Here is a 25,758-nt window from a genome sequence, read left to right as displayed (position 1 = left end):
AGTGTGGGGAGAGAAGGAGTAAAACGTCGAAAACAAACAGAGGGGACGGGATTGTTGCGGAAACCTCGTCCTCACAGGCAGGTCAGTGTCCTCGCAGCCCTGCCCATTCAGAAATTCAAAGCATCGGGATTAGTTTCAGCTTTCTTTGTGCAACTGTTCCCACTGTTTCATGCAGCACAATGCTGTGGACTCAAACTTTTCCTGGCACTTCCGTCAGGGACTCAAGGGTAAAAGTTGACAACACAAGCTGAGACGAGAGTTGGCAAGGCTCTACAGCAGGGTCGTGACTCTTTTTGCAGCCAGTGAACAAGTGATGAGAACCAAATAATAAGTCCTGTTGGAGGCAGATCCTCTCCGGAGTAATTCAAACTCCGGCATTATCGTACAGCTTGCGAAATATCTGCGCAGTCTCAAAGGAGAATGTTCAATAAGACTAGAAAATGAAGCCAGACATGACTTAACATCATCGGCAACATCCACATCTGTCACAGCTGGCCCTGATGTGGCGAGTCAGTGAGCAGCCATCTGCTTACCATGTGCGACTATTTCCGAACACACCCCTGCTGGGTTTCATTTTGATCCTCCTGTCACTCAGAGGGGTCCCCCGGGAGGCTCGCCGCTCTCAGAGACAGACAAGAAGCTGTAAATATTAAAAAAGCTCTCGCTCAAGTCCAGACACACCTGTAGGTGCTAACTTTCAGGGAGAGTAAGACATGAAGGGAATGTGACTTTGATTCCCTGGGCGCTTTCTGTGCAGCCTCCAGCGGGAAATACATTCACTCGCCCTGGAGCAGAAAGGGGAACTTACCCCATTTGTTCAGTAAAATGATGAAAGACAATGTGAACACAATAACCTTTGCTCACATTCTAACTTTAAAGCACATGCTAATCAGTTTTCCATGAAAANCATTTCTGAAGTTAATTTTGAACTGTCTTAGTTTTTTTTTTTTTTTAGTTTGATGACTGTCCATTTCTGTGGGTTCCTAAATTGTCCCTTACAGGATTTTTTTTTTTTTTTTTTCAATAGAGAAGCTTTTATCCATTGTATCCTTCCAGAGGTCTGTCTTTAGTGGTTTTGCTTTTCAGCTAAAGATATTGTGACCCTTTCTTTGACGAGGAAAATCAGACTCCAATCCCTGAAGAACTATTCTTGGGACAAGTCCTATATCAAAATATCTCATACCAGATTTAAAATAATGTCATCCAAAAGTATGTGGAGCGTTGCACATAGCTAAAAAAAACCTGACCGTGACTGGCGCCCCACTGACGTCAGCCCTGTTGTTGCTGTGTGCCCAAATGTTTGAATTTATTTTGAGGCACGATAAGAAAAAAGTTTTCCAGCTGAATTCCCTCCATATTTTAGAGCTGGCTGTGGTCTGCTGTGTCCTGCATGTGGAATGCCAGTGATTCCTGAGCTAGGGTAGAAGTGGAAACAAAGGTAGACTGTGACCTAATAAGCAAAACATTTTGCATAACTTTTACATTAAATATATAAAATAAACTGTTTTTTTTTTGTTTTTTTTACATACAGCTGTGAAAGAAACAAGAAAATCAAGATCAGCGTTAGGTGGAATAACCCTAATTTGTAATCAAGGCTTTCATGCATCTCAGAATGCGCTCTACCGGACTTCCTCAATACTTTTGGGTGCAGATAATCACTAACCATTAGGCAGAATAATGTGTGTTTGCATTGAAATTCAAGAGAAGCTGACATACACGCAGAGGAAGAAATGGTTTCCAGAACTTTAACATTTAATTTCCTGTAGTAGTCGACGTCACATTGTGTAAATATTATTACGCCTCCATCAAATTGTTTTTTTCAATGTGATAATTGACGGCGTTATTACGCAATGCACAAGGATATTTACTGCTCTACCTTTTAAAATATGTTAATTCAGACTGGTGTTCCTGTCAATAAAAGTTCAATATTTGAAAGTATAATTTTACTATTTGGAAAATGAGAACAAAATTTGAGTGAAAGTCATTTCTACAATGCTCCATATAATTCAACTCAACATGGTTTATTTATGAGGCCCCAATTCGCAGCAAATGTCATTTCAAAGTACTTTACAAGATAAACAGTTTGAATTCGCATACAGTGATATAGAAGGACACAATGGCTTCTGTTTACTGCAATCATTGCACAACCACATAAATTAAAAACGGAATTTACTGTGAATAAGTGCAGCACTGTCCCACTATCACCAATAACATCTTTTAAAGTCTTAACATTATCCCCTATTGTTTGCACGGTTTTAGATTAGCATCTTCCCATGGTTTAAACTGAGTCGATTTAATTTCACTTCAAAGTTTCACTCTTTTGCCTGTTTACATATAAGCTTCGGGATTGACTGGAAAAGTCGTACTCCTTAATGCAGCAGTCGCTCTCTTTGATCATTCGAAGTCAAATATTGACACAAAAATGTTGCAATTATGGATCTGATCTCAGCACATAATGATCCAAATAACTCAGCAGCACACGTGTCTGTGCAATGCCACACAATTTTCTTTATGTGGGAGATTCGGAGACATTTTGAAGCACTTTGATCAAGAGAAAAACTCCATCAGAGCTATTCACAAGCTCAGCTCAGAGCCACCTGGGTCCTGGGCTGCATGCTATAAGAAAAGCCTATTTTCCACAGCGGTAGGAATTGCCATTTCCTCCTTCTCTTCCGACCTCAAACAGCGGAAGTGGCTGCATGTAATGTGAAGTCCATAGGACGCAGGGATAAATAAAAAAAGAATAACATCAAAAATTACACCCAGCAAGTAAATACTTAACTCTGCGAGAAGATTAAATGGAAAGCCTTTATATTCCTCTTTATCCGTAACGTCATTAATCATTGAGACGATGTTATTAAGCCACATTAGTGCTCACATTAGTTACTAGATGCAATAATGAAAACACAACAGGCTCATAAAACTGAGCACTATACCTCATACATTAACAGCTGCCAAGGTCACATTAGCATGTCTCATTAGTCAATGCCTTAGACCCGTGTTAGCTGTTTCAGGGAATACATCACTTTATCTTCACAGATACTTTTCATCCCTCAGGAAGATCACGTTCAGATTCAAGGAAGATCAATAAAACAAATCCGTCCCGATTGTTTGATTAAAGAAATGACGCTGATCACCTGGTCCGCCTCCTGGTATGACTGATCATTCCCCGCACAGAGAAGGCGGCCAGGAGACTTCTGCATGATGACAGCATGATCAGACAAAGGAGAGAAGTTAACACCAATCCTCTGAGCTAAAAAAAAAAAACAAAAAACATCCCAACAGACCGCTTGCATCCAAATTCCGCTGTGACCGGCAAGCGTAGCAACCGGGAAAAATGTGGTATGGATTGATTTTATGATAAATAAAAACATCTGTTTGTGACTCATGCATGAACATTGTGAGTGTCGGTGAAGAAAGTGGACATTGTTTTCATGCAGCCGTTCATTTTAAGAAGAAAAAGGGCTGTTTTTTTGTTTGTTTTGTTTTTCAGAAGAGAATAGTTTCCTTCATAAAAACTTTGACTATAGATCACGTGATGACCTGAAAACTTCCCAAATCACGGCGCCAGGAATGGGTATGACAGCTGCTATTAATTAAGTTTATCATTCTGTTACTGAAAGGTAGCCAGGCTAGTTTATCAATAATCACATTTTATGCTGTTGATATTTGACTATCCTCTAGGAAAACAACTGAGTTATAGTATTTAGTATTTTGCTGTGGACGATGCCACTAATACTACAGCGACAATGCTGGTATACCATCATGGAGGTTCATCCTGCATCTATTCTTTTGTGTCCAGGCTTTTCAACACAAACCTGTTGTCAGCATGACTGTTTAAAACATTTTTAGATGATTTTTAAAAGCAATATGTTGATCCTGCATGAATGTTCCTTCAGCTGACATTTTAAGGCTGAATAAGAAGCTAGTACAACCATCATGATTTTGGTGATACTTAATTTATAGCTAGGCATGAGAAAATAATGGTCGCATGTCATAAAATACGGGTTTTAAAGGCTAATTTTCTAAATCATAATGAAACTTATATTGATAAGGTTTAATTAAACTGAGATAACGCAATCTTTTACTGATAATCTTGAGGTAAAGGGAAAAAAAAATTAAAATGACAAAATAAACTTTTTAAGGTGTGTCATCTGCTGGCTTCCATACTGAAACCGTTGATTACATTTTTGTTGTCTTTTACTAAAGGCCGCTTTAAATGAGATCATAAAATAAACCCATATAACTCATCAAGCTAAAATAAATCACTAATAACAGTGCAATTTTTGCGTGAACGGCTCATTTAAATTTACAGTGAACTGAAAGCAGAGACACCTTTTTCACGCTCCAGCTAACATCATGTCTTATTAATGCCTGCCCTCCTGTTGAAAGTGAGTAGTTCCCCTTAGGGTAAGGATGTGAGTGCCTGGTCCAAGTGCTATTGCATTCTGGAATTAAAAGCAGAGTAAAAGGTCGTTTTCTTGCATGACATACTACAGCACAGTTAGTCCTATAAAGCTTATAATGCTTGTAAAAAATCCCCCACTGTGGACCTGTCGGAAAATGAACACTGGCTTCACAACCGATTACCAAGAAATCCAGAACTCATTTCTCATTCCAGGCAAAATATGTCTGTCTTTTGTTTAGTTAGTTTTTTAAATCACGACACAGAATTTTGTGATACTGAGAAAAGAAGTCGATCACATCTAAGGGAAGACACTATTTTAGTCAACGTTAACTCAGATTAGCTTCCTAAACATTAGAAAGTAAACTTGAAAGAGATGGAGATGTAATTACTCGTTACTTTTGCATGCATTGGCAAGCTGCAGATCATTCAGAAATGCTTCTAAGGAAGATAAAGTGCAAAGGACAGTGTTTTTTTTGTTTTGTTTTTTTTTTTAAGAAAATTGCTGATAAACTTTGATTTATGTGACAGTGCATACCACTAACATCATGCATTTGCTTCTTGGTTGATGCAAATTTTAATAATTTACTATCATATTGTGCAACTGGAATAATAAAGTACTTCAAGAGGTGAAGTGAGATCTGCAGGGGGAAAAAAGTCTGGAATGTTTGCATTTTAAATTCTCAAGCATTCCAATAATAATTCCATTTCTTACCTTGAGTTTGTCATACCGGTCGCTGAGGGCCGCTACTTGGTGGTCCCGATGTCGGCCGACAAGCTTGCACAAGGCGCAGATCAACTGTTCGTCTGTTACACAGTACATGTTGACTTTCTCGTCCTCGTGCTCCAGACACATGAGCCCCCGGAGATGGGAGTCCTGCAAGGGTTCAATCAGCCGGTGGCCCGTGAAGGGTTTCTTGTTTGGGTGGGTGGCCTTGAGGCATTCCTCGCAGTACGACACCTCGCAGGTAACGCAGGTCTTTACTGCATCCTGAGGGGGGTCCTGCTCGCAGAACTGACACTGCACTCGATCCGTAGGAGACGTCATGGCTTTGCCTTCTGGGATCACCCGCTCACGACGAGTCTCGCTTGGGGAGTTGGGTCCACTTAGAGAGGCTTTCTGGTAGCGGTCGATGATGTTCTGTAGGGTCACGTTGCGTTTGAGTCCCTCTAGGCCTCTCTGGTTGAGAGTAATGACATAGCGACAAGTTGGACACTGGAAGGCGCTGATAGACTGGATAGGCTCGCTGGGGGTGCAATGGGAGACCAAGATACGATGGGCACAGTTGAAACAAAGACTGTGAGCACAGGGCAGCAGCAGTGGGTCCTCAAAAAGCTCCAGACAGATTGGGCAGGTCAGCTCAGACTCTAGTGTTTCCATTTTCAGGCACAACAAAGAGGGATTGTGAGGGAAATCCAGGGAAGTCGATCAGCTATCTATGAATGACACAAAGGAAAAATGCTCAGTTACTCAGTTATAGAAAGTTGGAAGGGGGTGGGGAGGAGAGTTAAAAACTAATTAAATAGATGTTGGAATTATTCAATCCAACTGTCCATATTTAATGAATAGAGAGGCATAGAGATCAGATTGGGTACGAATTCAAAATAAGAGAGCTTAATCACACGAGCTTCTAGATTTCACAAGCATTAACACTCTTTTATGTGGAAGCTGGTAGTCAGGGAAGATGACTCGGATATGGGTTATTTTCAGAATCAGTAAGGTGATTAAAAAATGTCAATGGCAGCACAGAGAGGTAAAAGCCAAATTAAAAAGAAAACTGTATTTTCTGAAACATGTAAAGACATGTCTGCAGTTCATTCAGGCTACAGGAGAGATCAACATTTACAGCAAAGAGCAGGAAGTTTGAACAGATACAGTTTTTAACCGCAGTCTACTATGGAAAGTGATTGATATTGTAATGTTGGCAGTCTTTTGGAAAGTGTTTAAGAAAGGCTGCTTATTTTCTCAAGAGAAAATACCCAGTGTTTCTACTGTTTCAGTGGCAGTGTTTGTTAGTCTCACTAGAATTGGTAATATGCCAAAGGCAATTTAAAATGTCTTTAAAATAGTAGCTTATGGTGACAGAATCTCCCTCACAAACACCATACAGTTGTCTCTACTGTTAATATATTTAATTAATGACTGCTTACAAAAGAACTGGTAGAAAACAAAAAGTGAATGATCTGTGAATGATTGGAGCCATGACATCATAAGACCTCTGAAAAAGGACTTGAAAATTTGCTAAAATGAGTATCAGCAAGTGGTCTGAATGGTGCCTCTCTAGACAAAATACAAATAAAACCTGAATTAAACAAGACTTTCGCACAACTATGTGTTACTTAGAATAATCAGACTTTATTAATTCAGTCCCATCTTGAGTTTTATTTGGCTTTCCTTTGCAAGATGAACTCAAGTACATGAATTGTGTAAATAGTTGTGGGACAGTTAGGATAAGCAGGTGTCTGCTACTAATAAATAACCCTTTGCGTATAAGGTGCAGATCTGATTTGCTGAACTAGAAGAATGCAGCTGCAGCTCATTTTAATTTGGCTCCAGGGGAGCCTGCATGAGTTCCCCTCTGCACTGTCATCCACTGGGGAACAGAGCAGCGAGGACTGACAGCTCAGCCAAGCAGAAGTCTGTTGGCCTGCTTGCAGAAGGCTGGGGCTCCACACCGTCACAGACACTAAGCCTTTGTTCCCTGGTCGCTCAGACACCCCCAGCTGCAAGCGGACGCACCGGACTTCACAGCGTCTCCCTGCGCGAACTTTACCTCCACTCATTAAGCGTGAAGAGGGCAAAAGCTCATTATCAAGGACAGTCGGGCCACAAGCAGCCCCTTGAAAATTGTGCGGGACGCCACAAATATCTCAGAGCAAGTTTGTGTTTTCCGTTGTTCTCGAATCTCCAGACTTTTGCTTATCTTACTGTGGCTACAACACAAGACACAGTTGTTGAGCATGTTTCTTGTGACTGGGAAGCATCTGTTGGCCTTTGTTAGCTTGTTACTTTATTCTTTACACACAGACCTGCCAATGCAACTGCCAAGAAATTCCTTTTCTGGATTAAACCTGATCTCTCCCCCACCATTGTTGACAAAAAAAAAAAAAAATCTTAAACAGAAAAGCTTTAATACCAAATTTTTTTAAGTGTACTTTATAACACTGTCTCAGGAGATATGCTATATGTCTGAGACATATAGCATAATTCTAATTTAATTTCAGTGGAAATCCTTGTTTTTCTAACATTACTTTTTAAATATATATATTTTTTACCATTTTACTAATCACAGGTAACATTTTTGAGTAATAAAACTTCAAAGCAATAAAAAAATTAAAAACCGCAAAAGACACAAAAACATAGCCGACTACAATAGGTTTTGCAGGTCTTGTCAAACAGGTTCGCCTGTTGGAGCATGCAGTCTGTGATAAAAAAAACAAGGCAAATAAAGAGCAGTTTTAAATAAGCACAGTAGGAAGAGGTGGCTATTCTAATGTCATCACCAGCTATATCATAAGACGTCCCGGACTTATACAAAAGCTTGTAAAATAACACTGTGGCAAAGAGCCACTCCAAACAGCCCCAAGTATTTTCTGCATTCCTAAAAGCGCTCCCATTCATACAAAGTTTACTTTACCCACCGATGGATTTCGCCCCACTTTGCACTGCCGAGACATTTTTGCTTCAGGGAAACCTCTGACCTGAATCATGAAAATCTGTTTCTAACAAATGCAATAAACATGGACTCCGGCGTGCAGCACGCATCCAGATGGCACAAGTTTTCCAGACCCCAGTAATCCTGCTGCAGAGCTGTCATTAGGCGAAAGATTGAGCAAGAGGTAGCAAGCACAACAGGAAAAGTTGCCCGACAATTCCAGGAAAGCCAGCTCCACCTACAGCGGGAGCTCCGGCCAGAGCTTGGGAGAAGAGGAGGAGAGCGGACAGCAGTGAGTGTGGGGAGAGAAGGAGTAAAACGTCGAAAACAAACAGAGGGGACGGGATTGTTGCGGAAACCTCGTCCTCACAGGCAGGTCAGTGTCCTCGCAGCCCTGCCCATTCAGAAATTCAAAGCATCGGGATTAGTTTCAGCTTTCTTTGTGCAACTGTTCCCACTGTTTCATGCAGCACAATGCTGTGGACTCAAACTTTTCCTGGCACTTCCGTCAGGGACTCAAGGGTAAAAGTTGACAACACAAGCTGAGACGAGAGTTGGCAAGGCTCTACAGCAGGGTCGTGACTCTTTTTGCAGCCAGTGAACAAGTGATGAGAACCAAATAATAAGTCCTGTTGGAGGCAGATCCTCTCCGGAGTAATTCAAACTCCGGCATTATCGTACAGCTTGCGAAATATCTGCGCAGTCTCAAAGGAGAATGTTCAATAAGACTAGAAAATGAAGCCAGACATGACTTAACATCATCGGCAACATCCACATCTGTCACAGCTGGCCCTGATGTGGCGAGTCAGTGAGCAGCCATCTGCTTACCATGTGCGACTATTTCCGAACACACCCCTGCTGGGTTTCATTTTGATCCTCCTGTCACTCAGAGGGGTCCCCCGGGAGGCTCGCCGCTCTCAGAGACAGACAAGAAGCTGTAAATATTAAAAAAGCTCTCGCTCAAGTCCAGACACACCTGTAGGTGCTAACTTTCAGGGAGAGTAAGACATGAAGGGAATGTGACTTTGATTCCCTGGGCGCTTTCTGTGCAGCCTCCAGCGGGAAATACATTCACTCGCCCTGGAGCAGAAAGGGGAACTTACCCCATTTGTTCAGTAAAATGATGAAAGACAATGTGAACACAATAACCTTTGCTCACATTCTAACTTTAAAGCACATGCTAATCAGTTTTCCATGAAAAAAATGGGAATTTGATTGACATACCAACACATATTCACTTCATATTAAACTATCTGTGTGCAATTTAATCTAAAATAAAGCCAGCTGTTCCGTGAATCACTTACGAGTTTGTTAGAGCTCATTAATGTACAAAAGCATCATGAAGACAAAGGAGCATGTCTGACAGCTCAGGAGTGGCATCAGGGTGCAGATTAAAACTATGTCACAAGCTTTGATATCATGGCACCACTGCACACCTGCCAGTGGCATAAAGAAAGGCATTATTGAGAGAGATCCTTAAGTCCAATTTGCAGTCTGCATGGCACACACATAAGGGACACATTAAACATGTTGTAAAATGTGTTCTATTCACAATTGTCACTCCCAAAACCCTTACATGGAAGTCAAAGGGTCCACGAGGATACCCATGTTCACCTGACAGTTAAGGGGTTTTAAGAACTACAGTGAAAGAGTTTAGAACTAAATTATGCATGTTTAATGGATAACACTCTGCATCTATATGAACATACTCCACTGTAAAACATGGTGTTGGCAACATCCGGGTGTGGGACCTTTATTTTTCAGGGACAGAAAAGCTGGTCATAGTTGATGGAAGATCATGTTGCTGAAGCGGTATGCCTATAGGAGCAATGTCCAAAAGGTTGAGCTAGAGCTTCTTATTTTAATGTGAAAAAGTTCACAGAGGGGAAAAAAAAAAATCAGACTTTTTTCAGGAAAGCTTGGTCTAAAACATTGGAATTCAGCCCCAAACGATGAACCAAGGTACTGAAATGACATGTGGAGTTACATTTTGATTAGGAAGTAATGGGTCCTTTATAGATGAAACAATTAAAATGTCTTTGATATGAGAGCAATTTCCTGCTCAAACGCTCCTTAATCCTCTTGGTTATGGTCTTTTATCACCCTTAATGATAGTCCTGATCCATGTAGGCTATTCAGACTCTGAAAGATTGTTATTGCTCTCTGTCTTCTTCCCCGGGCTGACACCTAACATATTTATCTGTAATCCTGTCCTGGTAGCGTGGCTGTGACCAATGAAGGGGGCCAGGGCCGGAGGAGCAGCAGAAGCAGCCGGCTCTGCTCGGTTCTGCTCAGCTCAGCAGCGGCCCACTCAGGCCTAATGTGATTTACAGCTGCGGTGGCACCAGCCAGCTGATTAGACTGACTAATCTACCTGATCTGCAGCTGCACACATTACCCAGATCATCGTTAATGGAGCCTGTACGGCCGAGACACAGGCTGTAGTTTAAATGATTAAAGAGCGCAACCTAATTACTAACCTTAGCATCTCTGCGACTGGAGTTTAACCTCATCTGTACATGTTGGCACGGAGAAGAATAACGGTGTTCCGGGCTAATAATAAGCTTCAGGTGAAAACCGTGGCGCTAAATGTACCGTTTCTGCCATTTCACAAGTCTGGTTGTGCTAACAAGTTCGTTTGGTTTCCTGTCTTACAGTCTGAGCAACGCAGGTCATCCTGGTCGGCAGCAACTTCTCATTTCCTCTACGAGGCTTGGCAGGTGCCATCAGCGGGAAAACACCCTATCCTTTCCATGACCACAGGAACTTCAAGGAATGCGACTTTCCAAGCATGCAGCTGCAACCCGCCTCCTCCAAGTTCGCACATGGTTAAAACTACTCTGTTACCCGTTGAGTTAAAACGTCAATGTACTCGTTTAAGTTTTGACTTTTTAAGTTTGGACAAGTCGTTTAGGATTGACGATTTCCAAGTGGAGAAAACACGCAAATGGCGACATCTTGTGGTTGTTTTGCAAAACTGCATACAAGAAAGTATTCACACTGTCACGTGCTTAGCAATACATTAACAAAGATTGGATCAAAATGTGAGAAAATATACCCGCTTTAACGACGGTGACTTTCAAATAACTACTTCTTGGAAAATTTAAAAACTTTTCTCAGAAGTAAGAATATCTCGTCCATCTCTTTGAAAGCTTTAGTTGTTCTTGCTCTGGCCTAACTCTGTCTTTTGAACATATAACACAGCCGTTATAAGATTAAACGTTGTAAAAGATAATTCTGGTTAAAAAAGGGGACAAAAAAGACTACTTTTGTTTGTGCCAATTTTAAAAACTGAACCTTGGGAGGATTTCTGATTTTCTCCAAGCATTTCACCGTTTTGAGATCGTCCCATTTTCACAATAAATACAGTTTTGCTTCTTTAGAATAATCCAGATTAGGTCTCACAGACTGAAGGTGATGGACTGGAGGTAATGGCTAGTCCAACGCGGGCAAAAACCAAAATAGATGTTTGGCCTCCAATCATGTTGGTTTTTTCCAGATGCTATTTTGTCAACATTTGAATATTCATCTAAGTTGCACTTTGTTGGAATACATTTACCTAGAAAGTAATTAGTTGCTTTAAACTTTATCTCCAGTGTAAATAACTTCCTAATTCAAACATGACAATGCGTTTTAAAGTTTTTTGTTTTGTTTTGTTTGTTTTTTTTTTGTTTGTTTGTTTTTTTAAATAGCTTTTGTGTTTAATGCTAAGGTGGTGTTTTTGACACTGGAGTTGTCTTGATTCCACTCTGGTTTCAGCCCCTCCTACACTAGCTCCTCCTTTAGCCTCCAGAACCAACTCCTCTGGATTTGTACTAAACAAAAACACTAAGAGAGTTATAGGGTAATCTGTTGTACTGTAGGTAAGATATTGACTGTTTATAAAGACTACTAAAACAATTCTTAACAGTCCCTTCAAGCACTTCATTGACTCCATAAACGCTATAAAGATCTCCACATGTGTTGCCATGGTGACAGCTTGTTGTCTTAGTCACAGTAGTGATCAGAAGCAGTGTGCTCATTTGGAAAGGTGCCTTGCATTTCTTTTTAAAACAACCAGTTATTAATTAACAGGAGCCACAAGAACATAAATTTTCCTCCTCCACAGTGAAGTGGACTGTGACATCTGATAATGATAAATAAAAAAAAAAAGGATCTGTTGACAAAATGGCAATAACCATGCTTTTGAAGCCACACACTCAAAAATAATGCATCAAACTAAAATAAATGTGCCAAAGATTAATTCATTCAATTTCCAGAAAACCTGCAGTCGAGAATGTGTTTGAAAATGTCTCAAAGCTGTTGCAAATGACTGTTTTTACACAGGAAGTCTGCTGTAGCCTCAACCCACTCATTTTTGTGCCGTTTAATTCCAGAAATTCCCTTCAGACCTTGCTTAGTCATCACACCTCTCATGCAATCCGGTTCAAAACCTTAGGAAAAATAACATACCCCGACAACTTTTGCACCTAAAAAGATCCCTGCCTGGAGCTTTGGAAACACATTATGACTCATGTTTTAGCAGGGAAAAAAAAAACAAAAAAAAAACACAAAGGCACAGTAACATTACACACTGGCTGTGTTCTGAGTGACCTCCTGACTTACCTGCCTCATGGTTCCAGTTGTAAAGAAGCAAGGGAAAGTACAGAGCCACCTCCACAGTCATTCACTGCTGATATTTAGAGTCTCTGCGAAGCTGATCCACTGCGGCGGTCTGAACTTAAAGCGTAGTGACTCGCCTCTCAGACTCTCTGTGAGTTTCTGAGCTCTTAACCCTCTCCTCTGAGCCCGCGGGAGGATCAAAACTTGCCACCTTTTTTATCTACTCTGACTGAGAACCATCCCATCTAGATGCAGTGGGCTGCAGGATATTGGAGAAGCCAATAGTGAGAAAGGGGGGCAGGACTTTTGCTTCTCCGCACTATAACTTGAGGCTATCAGACGTAACTTGGAGCAGAGGTTTTCCAAACTCGCATAGATGCCTCCAGCTGAACACCAGAAACAAAATTAAACTGTTGGATACCGTTACCATCATCCTTAACCTCAATCAAATTTAGTTGGAAGCATCGGAGCTGGACATTTGCACCATGCTCACAGCGAGAATAACTGAAGTCAAACAATGTACTTTAACACAGATGCTAGCTGTCATCAGCCATATTTCTCAGATTAAACACAGGAATGCGCTGAGATTTGTGACTGCAGACTTAAAAAGTGTTGAAAGTTTTCTCTCACATTGTTGGCGTCTGCTCACAATTCCTCAGTTGCTTAGAAAATAACTAACATGTGGAAAGACTGACCCGGTTGGCACCCAAGCAGTGCGAGAGAGCGAGATCGCAGAAGGTTCTCAGCTGAAAGTTTAGACGCCGTTACCCGAATCAACCTTGTCACCAACATTGGGTATGAGGGTTTTTTTTTTTTTTTTTTTTTAGAATTGGATCACTGTGCAAGATGCATGTTTTGGGCTGTGGTTTCACCGGCGTAAAACCACAGTGCAAAACGGCATAGTTTCACTTGGATTACAAAGCAGCCACATTCCCATGCCCAGGAGTCCTCATGTTTCAGTTCACCCTGCTGCATTCAGAATGGTGTGAAATTAAATAAGAGAAGTCAAACCATTTTAGGGACTTAATAGTCAATTTTCCCTTGAAAAGTAACACATAGCTATTTTTTTTTTCAGGACACTCAGCTTAAATTCAGCCACCATAATATGAAATTTTGAATTTTACATTTTGCTGCCTAGAAAATCCATAAATTAAAACAATTCTCAGTTGGTTAGACGGATCAAAAAAAATTACACCGCCACACTAAACTTTTGACATAAAGCAGGAAAGACTTGCGCTTTTGCACTGTTTGAAATATTTTGACTCTCAGCCAATATGAAGAGTCTAATCAGACATGGAAGCATTTTTTTTTTCAGTGTTGTTGCGGCCCCGGTTTCCTGCTCTTTGCTGATAGGAGGGTCACCCTGTGTGGTCCTCTGCTGCTGAAGCCATTCTGCTTAAGGGTTTGACATACTGTGCCAGAGATGCCACTCTGCATGTCGTGGTTGTAACCAGTGGTCATTTCAGCTGCTGCTGCCTGTTCTGTTATCGCAAACCAGTCTTTCTATGATTCTCTGACCTCTGATGCCTGCAACCTGTTTTTCATCTGCGGAAATGTCACTTTTTATGTGAAAATTTCAGTAGATCAGCAGTTTCTAGAAAATATTCAGAAGCCTCTCTGACACCAACAACCATGCCACATTCAAAATCACTTAAATCCCATGTCTTTCACATTCTGATGCTTTGTTTAAAGTTTAGCAAGTCGTGTTCGCTATGCCTAGAGGCCTGAATGCTTAAATGCATTGAGCTGCTGCCATCTGATTGGGTGATTCACTGTTTAACAAACAATTAAAGAGGTGTATCTAATGAAGTACCCCTTGAGTGAATGGATATGAACAGGTGCAGGAGGCCACTGAGTGCCACTAGACTGCTTGTTCATAGTCAACCTGCTGTTAAAAAAAATATTTGCATCCAAAATGCAAACTATTCACAGAAAACTGTGAAGCAGATTCAATGCAGCAGACCAATAGGCTGTCGAAGCTTAAACAGAAACTCTTACTCTTTCATCTGGACTTTTTATGCATCCTTCTCCAAAGATACAAAGTGTGTCTTACCTCACAGCCTGTTAGTCACTCAACCAGACAGTCCAGTCAGGGTGACTCAAAGATACACAGAGAAACCAAGATGAGAGTTTTCTAAAAACTTGAGACTTTGCTCAGAAGACTCCCTCTACTTTTTTAACTATCTGTCTGGGTGCTGCCGCTTCATCTGTGTTCCTCCTGTCTCTGAAAGTCTTCTCACACAAGCCTCTTTTTTTTTTTTTTTTTCTAATTCTCTCCAAAGGAAGCCGAAACTGCTCCAAATGGTTCAACCAGGCACCGACTTCTCAGGCTTTTCCCTCTTTGTGTTATTTTGTTGGCTGGGATCATTAACTTGGTCCCATGAGAACACGAGGAGGTAAATATCCACCCCCTCCTTCCTGTGGAAGCTGTCAATCACTTGCGATGATGAGGAGGTGAGGGGCTGCTCTTAGCCTCTAAGGAAACACTCCTGATTGGTCACCGGGGAGCAGGGGTGCCCAGCATGACAAATGGGAGCTCTAAGATGGATAGGATTGCTCCGTTAGGGTTACATGCACAGCCATAATAGACTTTTACACAACTCACTCATTTGCATGTCATTTAGAATAAAGCTGCAGACTTGTCAGACTTGACAGCAAATGTCTCTGCATCTGGATTTGAGGGGGGAAAAATGTGCTTCGGTTAATACGTTGGCAGTTGGGTAAATGCTAGGGTCAAACTGAATAATGTCAAGATCTTTTAAATGACACTTTGGTACAGTCTGGACACTCAGCGGGGAGGGTGGTGGGGGGTGGGGGGTCTACGACGGATGCATTAAGCTGCCGTTGCTATGGCAGTTTGGCAGGAGCAGGGATGCATCCTGCCTCTCGAGCCAAATGCCATTCTAATCTTTTCACTGGCCAACCCTCAGCTCTCTCTTCACAGATTGTTTGTTTCTTCGTCAAGCCTACCACTGTCTGTTAGTTTCCTCTTCCTCCCAACATCCAATGCCAATTTGAAGTCAACAGCATTTTGTAAGGAAGTGAAATGTGTAGAGACCCTGTGACTGAGACAATACCTGAACGAGGTCACTCCCCTTCACAGGACCGAGACTAAACGCTCTAACTGACAAATGACGAGAAACAACAGACACATTAAGCACGGCTGTGAGTCTGATGTCTGTGCTTGACTCATTCTGAACACTAATAGATTTGTAAACAGCGCTCAGCAAATCCATTTCCAATTCAAAACACACAGAAAGCGCTAAACTAATTAAAGTTTGTGTGCTGCAGTTCAAACAACTGAAACATCCACCAGATAAAATACGCGTAGAGAAATATTAAGCTTATTTCTGTCAAGATGATTATGACATACAACTAAGTAAAAACCAAAAAATTCAGTTTTTCAGAAAATTTGAATATTCCATAAGATGAACATAATTACTTCACACGTCCATGTATCACACTGTAATTGCTCCTATTACAGGAACTACTGCATCAATGCGGAGTGGATCACCCTGTGGTTCTGATGAGCTGTTAAAAAACAAGTTTGTTTTGATAATGTCTTTTAGCATGCCTCCAATGTTGTTCAAAGTCTTTTCAAAGCTCTATACCACATACAACCATCAGTAGTTGACAGAAATGCTGCACAAAGTATAAAATGAACTCAATATGAAAACAGCCCCGCCCTCCCAGACCCCAATAAAATCTGAAATAATTATAAGTTCTCTTATTAAAGGGCCTGCAACACATCTATGAATTCATTCTTTTGCAACAAAATGACAGAAAATCATGGCTATTTACTTTGATTTGAAAGACAAGCAGACATGTGAAGCCAGTGAAAACTGGTTTGCCCTCTTTGGTCATTCCAGAGGTCACACCCTTCCCTGAACTGTAAAAAAACATCAAATAAAAAAAAAACAAAACAAAACAAAAAAACAGTCTGTTTCTGTTTTTATCTTTCCACAAAAGAAAATCTGTCTGGGTTGTGGTTTTAATCCGTCCCCACCTCTCCCGCTGGAAACTGAGGCTGTACTTTGCTCTGGTTTGACACACAAGGTTTCTCTTGCTTTCAAGAAAAGAGATCTTTATTTTTTGGTGTTATTTTTAAGTGACTTACTGTGGTATGAAAATATATGAGTCCTGACAGAACTTTTAAGAAGTAAGTGCCTTTAGCTGTCACTGTTAAGTTTTTCACATCCTCAAACATTTTAAAATAAGCAATTAATAGTCTGTGTTAATACAATATGCAGTTTTGAAATTATACCGTGTAGCTAATCGGGAAACTATAACAAAAAGTAATGCCAAAGACCCACTGTTAAGTCATAAAGCAAACTTTATAAGCATTTTTATCCAATTTCACTCGCCCCAAGCAGGCCTGATTACAGCCAGGCCTGTAGAATTAAGAAATATGGCCAGCCTACAAAAGACGTTCCATTGATGACTCACCCTGAAGGTCACAAACAAACCCAGAATAACATCTAAACACTGCAATCTTCATTTGTCAAAGTTAGGGTCAGTGTTCATTATTCAACAGCTGGAAAGGTACCGAGCAAAAATACTATCCATGGGCAAGCTCGAAGGCGATATTGACTGGTGAACAAAAGGAAAACAATGACCCATCTCACATTTAGAAGAATATTTTTTTTCTGGTAGACGGGACAAAAGTGGAAGTTTTTGGAAGGGGTTCATCCTGTTGCATCCTTCATAAGACATGTAACTTAAAAAAAAAGAAAAAGAAGTAAGCCATACATAAAACTTTAAAAATGATGGGAGGCTTGTTTTGCTGTTTCATGACCATGATGACTTGATGTTTGCACCAGAAATTCTTTGCAACAGGACAGTCATCCAAACGCCAGGACGTTCACTTCTGAACGGCTAAAACTAAAACCAAAATGTTGGCTTTGGAGTGGCCTTGTCGAATCCCATTGAGATGATATGGCAGTAGCTTAAACAGATTGCTCATGCTTGAAAACCCTCCAACGTCCCCCAAAGTAAAACAAGTCCGCAAAGAAGAGTGAACCAAGATATTTCCACGAAGATTAAAGACCCATTGCCAGTTATTGCGGGAGTCGTTGCTGCCAATGATGTTACCACCAGTTATTAGGTTTCAGAGGCTTTTTCTAACAAGGCCAGGTCGGCCTGGGTAACTTAATTTCACTTCATAAAACAAAGGAAATTCTAAAACTGCACCTTGTTTTCCCTCATATCATTGTCTGATATTAAAAGTAGTTTAATGCTATAAAATAACAGAAGAAATCAGCAGGGGAATAAATACTTTCTCACAACACCCTATCTTAAATAACCAGTATAAAATGCTGTCACAAGATGCCACAATGTCGAAAAATGATCGTTTCTGTTTCTGTTTCTGCATTTGCATCGGTGGCAGTGAAGCCTACAAATATTCTAGAATAATCCCCATATAATTACAGCCTAAAAAACAACAACACATATATTCCCTTATCAATTAATAGCATAACTGTCCACAAAATTATTCCAAACAAATGAATATTCATCTCCATTAAATGAGGCCATTTGCAGCCTAAGGCGGTCCTCTTGATGATGGCTGGCACATCAAGCTGCATTAATTAGAAAAAGACCTGCAGAGGGCCAGAAACGCCCTCCTGAAAAGCAAGATAAGTAGTTGGAGCAAAACAGGCCATGAAATTGAATGTTACATAAATGTTAATAGTTGGGGAAAGAAGAGAGAGGATTTTTTTTCTTCCACCTGCATAGTCATCATGTCATAAGGAGAGTTTTCAATTTGCAGTATAAGCAGTTCCACAAGAAAATCCATGTCATGCCAAACAAAGAAATCCTAATTCATGCCTACGAACACAAACTGTACAAATAAGATTTTTAAAATAACACATTTAAAATAAATACTCATTACACAGCTTTAAAGCAGCCAGATACGCTGAGTAAGGCAGAAACAATTTGAATAGCCTCAAAATGCAAATTCATTTGTCTTCAGCAGCCGGGAAAATAAACGGTAAAATCAACTCACATGCTAAAGTCCTGAGAAATCTTTGAGATTATTTTCGAGCACAAGACGAAAAGGAATCTCCCACATTGAGAGCTGAGCTCTCTATTTCAGTGATGAGAGAATAAACAAAACATACAGAAGCTCTGTTTTCCACACGCCCTCCTTCATTGCTGGATCTCCCCACCCAGCCCCGGCCCCATCCCTGGCTATATGCTCATGCAAGCATAAATCATGACCAGCAAGCATCACGTCCACCAGGCCATTTCATGGATATGTTCTTCATTAATGCAACCCCGGCCCCCTTTTTGGGGTTGAGCAGTTGCCCCTGACTCCCCACCCACCCTCACAACAAAAAGACAAAGAGGTAGCAAATGGAGAGACAAAGTGGGGGGGTGGGGGGTACAAAAACCTTGGGGACCACATTTTGATGAGTTTCTAACTACGAGGCCCGGCCTTGAACAGATGGGACCGTGTCTCCAGGGTTGTGCTGCATCGCTGCGTTTGGCGCATACACTCACACAAGCACACACACACACACACACACACACCTATACATCCTTTTAACCAACTTCTGCTCACCAAATGATGCTGTGCAGATTCTACTCTAGATGTGATGGGCAGCATAAAAGAAAATGTCTTTTATAATATCATGTTTGGCATCAAACTTCAATGTAATCACAGTAATTAGAGTCTGAAGGTAAATGTCTAATTAGGTTAGCATGTGCTTACAGGCATTAGGATGGTCTTTTTCAGCACAAGTGCTGATCTAAGCTACTATAATCATTTTTCCCGAACTAGAACAGCCCTCACTCTGCCAGCGAACAATAAGATGAAAGCAAATGCTGCCCTCGTCGTAGCAAAAGTTCAACTTTTTAATTGTGCTCGTGCCTTAAGACACGCTGCCAATGACTAACCCGCAATCGGCTTGATTATTAGCCAAATGAATGAGAATGTTATTGAAAAGCTAATTAACGCTCACAGCGGTTTATCTTCAGAGCAGGTAAAGTTAGTTCAAAGTAATCTAGTATGATTTAGGCTCTCAAAGGACACGCCATCTTGTTTCTGCGTGCATTTAGCTCGAGGTTAGCAGGCTAAATGAGCAGGACTGGTGTGGGCAGCCGACCTGGTATTGATCCTCATCCCCCGCAGCAGCGTAATGGTCGTGAAAATGCCACCATCAGATTTAAGCTTACGATCCTCTCCATTTTTTCTTCTGTAGTAAATTAGACTAACTTATTCTGTGCACATGTATACAGAGACTTAATTTAGTTTGAAATGTTTATGAAACCCTATAAGCACCACTGTTTAGATTTATGAAAGAGCAAAGTTCTAAAGACGTTTTGTTTTGTTAATTCTATACAAGCATTCACAGTACTTGGAACATTTACACATTAAAAAAGTTATATATATATGTATATATATATGTATATATACATATATATATATATATATATATATATATATATATATATATATATACATATATATATATATATATATATATATATATATATATATATATATATATATATATATATATATATATATATATATATGTACTGTTTACATTTTCCCAGAAGGCATGTGGGGAATACGTATACGTACAGCAAATATGTGGAAGGAGGGGCTTGGGTCAGATGACACCAAAATAAACTCTTGCTCAAAACTTGCAAATGTAAGTGGCAAGAAATTGGCACTCCGCATTATGCTTAACATATCATCCCCCATGAAGAAACTTGATTGTTTATATTTATAGACATAACTATATTTGTGATAGTATAGCAGTGACAAAAGTTGCAAGAGTTAACAGTAAGATGAAAGAAGCTTGTGAATGACAAACTAAATAAAATATCAATGCAATTAAGTTTTTATGAAAATTCTAAGGGCCCTGAATACTTCGCACTTCAAAGTTTGCCGACAATCTGTTTTGAAACAATAAAGCAAACTTTGCTATTCAAAAAAGAAGTCTTTATGTTTTGTTTTAAGTACTATAACAAGGGATCAAAAGAAACTATTGTGGTCAAAATAAAAAGTCATTGATCATTTCCCAAAGAAGCTCGTTGTACTTTGTGGCTTAAATAAAATTGCTAAACGCTTTGCTGTCTGGTGCTTTCTCGCTTAAAAAAAAAAAAAAATATGGGAAGGCATTTTGGAAAAGAAATATAATCTACTATTTTAAGTCCACACCACAAACTGCTCCTCAGAAAGTCTTGACTTTTTTTTTTTTTTTTTTTTACGGAAAAGAAAACGTATCTACTTTTTCGAAAGGGTTCAGTGAATGCCTGATGCATTCTTTCTGCTCAGATGACTCAGTAATTGCTTCCAGCTTGTGTGGGAATCTATCTCAGAGAATTTATCACATCTTTATCGTAAATCTGCGGCTAACTAACTTTATCAAAGATGATGATAGTAATGCAATACCCCTGCACTTTCTGGCTGTATATCCAACCCCCCGGCCTCGGTTTGTATTCTCGCTTTACAAGCAGTAGTCGCTTTGAAAGACGGAACCTGTTTGACAAAGGCAGATAAGAAATTGTTCTCCGCGGGCTGAAGAGTTTTCAGACAACGCCGTTCCTCCATCTCTGTTAAACATTACGACCGTCACACTCGACCGGGTTTTGCTGGAGTCAATCTGAACATCTGTGGTGGGGCTGCTTTCACATGTCCAAGGAGGCAGTCAGAGCCAAATGCCTCAGCCCAGCTGTTTGAGTCAGGATCACCTAAATTTCAGTTTTCTCTTAGGTTTTTTTTTTTTTGTTTTTGTTTTTTTTTTTAAAAAAAAAACCCGTTTGCTTGGGCATGTTGACATTGTTGGTGAGCAGTTAATATTATATTAAAAAAAAACACCGTCAATGTTATCTTAGGGACGCGCAACTGAATATTCTCATTTGCTGTCCATCAAGATGTCAAAACATTTCTTCAGGACATCACAGGACATTCCTGAATCTTGGCTGCAGAAGCACGTTCTTCTCTAAAGTTAGAGATGGGTGATTTATTTATGGGTGTTTTTTTTTTTTTTTTTAGATATCACTGACACCATTTCACTCAGCTACACTTCATTGCACAGAACTGCATACACTAGATCTCAAACTCGATTGCACTGCCAAACATCCAGTTTCTGTGATGGAAAAAAAAAAAATGGTATTTTAAAACTGTTTCCCAGCTTTAATGCCATATATATTCTACATTATACTTTTACTTTATGTATAAATCAACAAAAAATGCAGCTAGTATTTTGGGGAAACATAAGCATCATAAACTCATACTTTGCTCAAGGACATTTTGATTCCTTTTCAGCCTTCTTCGGTAAATCACAGTGTAATCTTGGCTTGGAGCTGAAACTTGCAAACAAATCCACAAATTTATGTCTACAGATAAATCTCCCCAATTTTTCTAGTACATTTTTTGTTTTTTGTTTTTGCTCAGCTCTGGTTACTACTTTCCAAATCATTATGGAACGATAGAAATATCCAGTATCATCATTATTGAAAAATATCCTATCGTTAGGATATGGCTTATTGTATTGTAGTCAGAACACAGACATTCTGACATCTCGGTTAAATAGATTAAAAACTTAGAAAGTGGGAGAAACTCAGACGACCCCATTTACGACTATTAAGGTCGACTTTGTGTCTCAATATGACTTCTTCTCGCATCAACAATAGTAAGCTGTGGTGGAAAACTTTACAATACACATGGAAGAACGTGTCTAAAATCAGCATAACATTTACCACCTGCAGCTCTAAACTGAACAAATTTCAGCAGAATTTCTGGAAAGCAGACAGAAAGTGGATAAAGAATAAGCTTCGGATGTCACTTCAAATATTAAAGGACTGTTGGCGTCAATATCTGGCAGAGATTATTGATCATCTTAATATCTTAGGTTCATCTATGGATCTATTCCCACCTATGTTTTTCTAAAGAGCTATTTTCTATTTCAGGGCCTTCTGTGTTTGCTGTTATTAGTCCTCAGGTGTTTTTCCACCTGAGGACAGACTACTTTTTAACCAAAAGATGCCACAGTGCATCTTTTGGTTAAAAAGCCTAGTCTTGAGCCAACTGTATTGCTAAGCCTATCTAAAGGCTATCTTTCCTTTCAAAAGTTTTGTAGAAAGTTATTTACAAACATTTCATGGAATTTTTAACAGCAAATAACATTCCTGAGGTTTTTCAGTCAGAATTTAAATTACGTAAATAATATGCATTGTTTGATTTTTAACGATATTCTTGTAGCCACAGAGTCTGCAAATTGTGTGATCTTGGGTTTTATTGGATTTGACAGCTGGATTTGATACTGTGGACCACAAAATTTTAATTTGTCCCTTAGAGCACCTTACAGGCATTGGATGGACTGCTCTTGCCTAGTTTAGCTCCTATCTGACAGAGCATTTTGTGTCAGCCTGGGAAATTTCAAATCTTTCTGTTTCACTTTCTTGTGGAGTTCCGCAAAGCTCAGTTCTTGGGTCTCTTTTTTTTTTTTTTTCCATTTCACTTTTTTTCTTCTTTTCCCTAAGATCATAGATCTTGGCCATCTGAAAGGCACTGCCACCAATCCTGGGGTAAAAAATGGATGGTTATTTTAGTCTTGACAGGCAGATCACCTCAGTGGTGAAGTCCAGTTTTTACCAACTGAGGCCACTAGCATGTACTTAATTACTGCAATCCCTTATATCACAGTATCTCACAGACCCAGCGGATACGATGCCCACAAAATGAATAGAGCTGTGCCAAAAGCAGGTACTGTTCCTTTGCCTTGTTTAGTTTTACTTCCCCATTTAGTGTTGGTTGTTTCACCAGATCAAACAGGTTTATACAAGCAGGCAATCACAGTGAATTGCTGACAGCTGAACGTCCGAATTAATATTAAATGGAGGATTCATTCATTCATGTAGTGAATGAAAGACTCGAGAAGTAAAAGCTACAAGAGTGTAATTTGCGTAACAGGACGAGGGTTTTGTTTTTTCTTTCCTTTTTGGTGACATTTGGTCCATACTTCTTACCATATGGTGGTGGTAAGGCTCCATTAAGTTAATTGCTAACCACTGTTAAATAACAAGTAGAAGAGCCATCACAGTCCTAGCAGTGGTGTCGACCACACCTCACTAAGATAGGAATTTCAGCAGCTGATTGAATCCCTCTTAAGAAGCTAAGAATAGCATGCTGTTCTAATAATTGCATGGTAGCTAGCATTAACTATTACATGAACTAATATGTTTGTCTAATCAGGTCAATCACATGAAATTTGCACCAGATGTTGGTAACAGTCAAAGTAATCCATATAATGAATCTAAACCAAAGTATTCGTCAAAGAAAGTCACGGCTAAAACGTTAAGAGTGACACGTGGAATAAGTACCTACTAAAAACAGGAAGAAAGGGATTTTCAAAGAGCCAAAGAAAGTAGAGAAACTAGTTGTCAATATTTGAAGTTTCTTCCTGTTGCTATGGGTTAATCTATACTCGTGGTCTACAAAAATCCTTTCTGATTACCAAAGAAATGCAGACATGTTTGGTTCATAAAAGCAAAAACACCTTAAAAAATTTTACAGTTGCCAAAAAATAAAAATAATAATAATAGCAATGTTTGCAGTTATATTTCAAAACTTCCAATGGTCAATGGCCTCATTAGCAATATCTCAATCAACAAAAGCACACACGTGTTCACCACTTATTTTACATACTTTTATGAAAAAGCAAGACTTTGTTTCAGCAATATTACTATTTTCCAAAGATTCGCAATGCGCTGAACTGCTCCCCATTCATCAGGATGTCATCTGCAGTGAATTAAATTTCCTTTTAACTAAAATCAGCGCTCGATTAATCCTGTCCTTCCGCCTCTCCATAATAAAGACTGGCTTCTTGGGAATGTTCAAAATTCACGGCCCTAAAATGTGACCGTGTGGATATGAGCGCACATAATTCTTAACGTCCTGCTTCTTTGTGCTGTTATTGGCTGTCGTAATGGGGGTGATCTAGCCACACCTCTCGCCCTGTCACAACAACCAGGCACAAAAGCCTCGCAGCTGCTAATGAAGTTGGCACTGAGAATGCAATGGATATGGTTGTGTTTATGATTTGGAGGCAGGGCTGTGGAAACAGAGCTAAGTGATGAAAACACTAGTGAAATTTTTAACATCCAAAGCGCATTGACCAAAGTAATCCATTTATATTGCCAAATTAAGTCAATTCTAGAACCCAGAAAAAAAGAATACCATTAAAAAAAAACCAAAAAAAAAAAAACACATTTGCTCGGTCTTTCGAGGAGTAAGAAAAAAAAAAAATCTGAAAGCTTACCTCACGGAAAAAACAGAAAATCCAAGTGAGTTCAGCAATATTGCATGTCCAGACTTTGCCAGAGCAAAGGCTGTGTTGCTTTATTAAAACAGGAAAGGTAGGACGAAACCAGCTCTGCTCATTGAAAGTTGGTCTTTACCTTTCTTTCTGTGAGAGTGAAATACTACCTTTTTTGCCAGCCGAATGTTTTCACCAGCAGCTGCTTTACGAGGAAGCTGACATATCGGAGCTCCTCAGCTGTCAGCAGACGTGAAGCATGTGAAAACGGGGACGTTTTTGTGACAAAGCATCTGGCTCCAGTCTGAACTGACTTTGTAACTAAATAACTCAAACTGTCAAAACTCTCTTAATGAGTTCATAAAGTTCAGTGCTTCTTCCAGCTCTCCTCCATGCATGTGTTCACTCACACAGACTGCAACATGCCTGTTGTTTTTTTTTGTTGTTTTTTTTTCAGCAGAAAAAAAAACAACTAACAGGCATCCAGGTACGAGGCTCAGTGTGTTGTGATCGATATTCTGAAATCAATGGTGTCTTTTTCAGAATGACCTGCAGGATTCCCTACCGCTCCTCCCTGAGCTGATCAGCTTTCTACTTGATTCAACCAAATCAAAATCTTAAGAGTTGGAACTCCTTCAGTCCAACAGAAAAACGCTTCTTAATCAGATCTTACCTGCTTCCCCATGGCTGTATGTGTTCTCTCTCTCTCTCTGGTGGAGAAGGGAAAAAGCAGAGAATTATTTTTAGACAGCTGGCTATTTCCCTGAGGAGGAAGACAGGCAGGAGACAGAAGACTGAAAGGTGTTCTTGCCTGCAAACACTC

At 39.9% G+C, this 25,758-nt stretch overlaps 1 protein-coding gene and 1 long non-coding RNA gene across 6 annotated transcripts; one reads left to right on the top strand and one right to left on the bottom strand.

Annotated features, from left to right (window-relative positions):
• Positions 1-937: 937 nt before the first annotated feature.
• LOC106954831 (E3 ubiquitin-protein ligase Midline-1-like) lies at positions 938-25,758 on the bottom strand. 5 transcript variants are annotated; one of them, XM_015044628.1, is made up of 3 exons: positions 25,609-25,758; positions 5,121-5,842; positions 938-3,197 (listed from the first exon to the last, which is right to left on the bottom strand). In XM_015044628.1, exons 2-3 carry the CDS (start codon positions 5,784-5,786, stop codon positions 3,075-3,077), a joined length of 789 nt encoding a protein of 262 aa, XP_014900114.1. In that variant the 5' UTR covers positions 5,787-5,842; positions 25,609-25,758; the 3' UTR covers positions 938-3,074. The 5 variants fall into 5 exon arrangements, with proteins under 5 accessions (XP_014900114.1, XP_014900145.1, XP_014900121.1 ...); XM_015044659.1 differs by lacking the exon at positions 25,609-25,758 and adding an exon at positions 18,668-18,733; XM_015044635.1 differs by lacking the exon at positions 25,609-25,758 and adding an exon at positions 14,717-15,215.
• LOC106954861 (uncharacterized) lies at positions 10,306-11,962 on the top strand. Its single transcript, XR_001426444.1, has 2 exons — positions 10,306-10,631; positions 10,719-11,962. It is a non-coding gene; the product is annotated as an uncharacterized LOC106954861 (long non-coding RNA).

This window comes from Poecilia latipinna, unplaced genomic scaffold (assembly GCF_001443285.1).
Source record: "Poecilia latipinna isolate Pla-1442-1.1 unplaced genomic scaffold, P_latipinna-1.0 Scaffold37, whole genome shotgun sequence".
Lineage (NCBI taxonomy): Eukaryota > Metazoa > Chordata > Actinopteri > Cyprinodontiformes > Poeciliidae > Poecilia > Poecilia latipinna.
Note: the sequence above shows the minus strand (reverse complement) of the source record. Positions and strands in the feature narration are given on the sequence as shown.

Coding starts and splice junctions, on each gene's coding strand:
- LOC106954831 (XM_015044628.1), bottom strand. CDS start 5,786: ATGGAAACACTAGAGTCTGAGCTGACCTGCCCAATCTGTCTGGAGCTT. Junction 3,198..5,120: donor ACCGGTATGACAAACTCAAG/GTAAGAAATGGA, acceptor GTCATCATGCAG/AAGTCTCCTGGCCGCCTTCT.